General features: G+C 33.9%; 1 protein-coding gene across 1 annotated transcript in view; it reads left to right on the top strand.

Annotated features, from left to right (window-relative positions):
- The window catches only part of AHI1 (Abelson helper integration site 1), a 224,554-nt gene that overhangs the window by 78,061 nt on the left and 145,279 nt on the right, over positions 1 to 1,214 (top strand). The window contains 3 exon segments of the mRNA XM_012665175.1: positions 266 to 390; positions 602 to 742; positions 931 to 950. Of these exon segments, the coding sequence (XP_012520629.1) occupies positions 266 to 390; positions 602 to 742; positions 931 to 950 (286 nt within the window).

Genomic DNA, 1,214 nt, shown 5'->3' with positions numbered 1-1,214 from the left:
AAATTGAAAAGTTAATCCCTCACCAAAAATCCCCAAACTAGAGAGTTTCTTCAGTTTTAGAGTCCTGTAATTCCTCCCCTAGTTCTGCCCAGAGTTTCCGTTAGTTGGTGTTTTCTCTGTTCTGTCAGATCCCAGACTTCGGTGGGGAACCTGCGGTGTCAAGGCCACGTGTGGCCCTCCAGATCCCCAAGTGCAGCTCCTCAACCAAATCCAAATTTCGCAGAACAAAGCCGTTTATTAAAAAGACTTTTTCTGTAAAATTTAGATTCAGTCAAAAGGCTGCACTCAAGGATCTGGAAGGCCACATGTGGGCCCACGGCTGCAGGTTCCCCAGGCACTTTGTCTTTATTTTGTGCCTTAAAAACCTCATTGAAGAGGTTGAATTGAAAAGTAGAAAGAGGAGGGCTAAGAGAATGCGAAATAATGATAATCATTTAATATGATGGTACTCATTTATAAATATTTGAAGTTTTCATGTAAATAATATGAGCTTCATTGTTACTATACATATTTTCTAGTAAGTTACAGAATAATCTTGTACTGAGAAACATCTGATGATACAGTACAGATTACTGAATCTCTTTTTTTTTTTTTTTTTAAGGAGAACAAGTAGCCATGTATTCTGACCTGCCATTCAAGTCACCTATTCGAGATATTTCGTATCATCCATTTGAAAATATGGTTGCATTTTGTGCATTTGGGCAGAATGAGCCAATTCTTCTGTATATTTATGATTTCCATGGTAAGTCAACTGCTTGATACGTAAAGAATATTTAGAATAACCTTTATATTTAGACTGAACCAGGATTCATAAGCTTTGTGAAATGTATCATCTTTTGTATTAACAAAACTCTCTTGAGTATACTGTAAGAGCCAGATTAAATATATTATGTATAAATGCTATAACATTTTCTTTTTCTGCATAATTAGTATGGAATTTAAATGTTAGTGTAAGTACACATAATGGCTGTGGCCTTATGTTGCAATTACAGAAAGGTGGCCACCACTTGCCTTGTAAATCAACTTAAGTAAGTACTATTTATCTAAAAATCATTTGGGGATTGTTTACTAAATTTAAAAGGTAAAGAACACTTAGGAAATATGAATCTTTAGTGTTTTCAGTTGAATATCAAGTTAATTTTTTATTTTATGTTTTTGTTCTTACTAAAACATAGTTTTAGTAAGTTGTAGTTCTGAGAGTTTAACAAAAAATA

This window comes from Propithecus coquereli, unplaced genomic scaffold (genome assembly GCF_000956105.1).
Source record: "Propithecus coquereli isolate 6110/MARCELLA unplaced genomic scaffold, Pcoq_1.0 Scaffold98, whole genome shotgun sequence".
In the NCBI taxonomy this organism is placed as follows: domain Eukaryota; kingdom Metazoa; phylum Chordata; class Mammalia; order Primates; family Indriidae; genus Propithecus; species Propithecus coquereli.
This window is presented reverse-complemented; position numbering and strand designations above follow the sequence as displayed.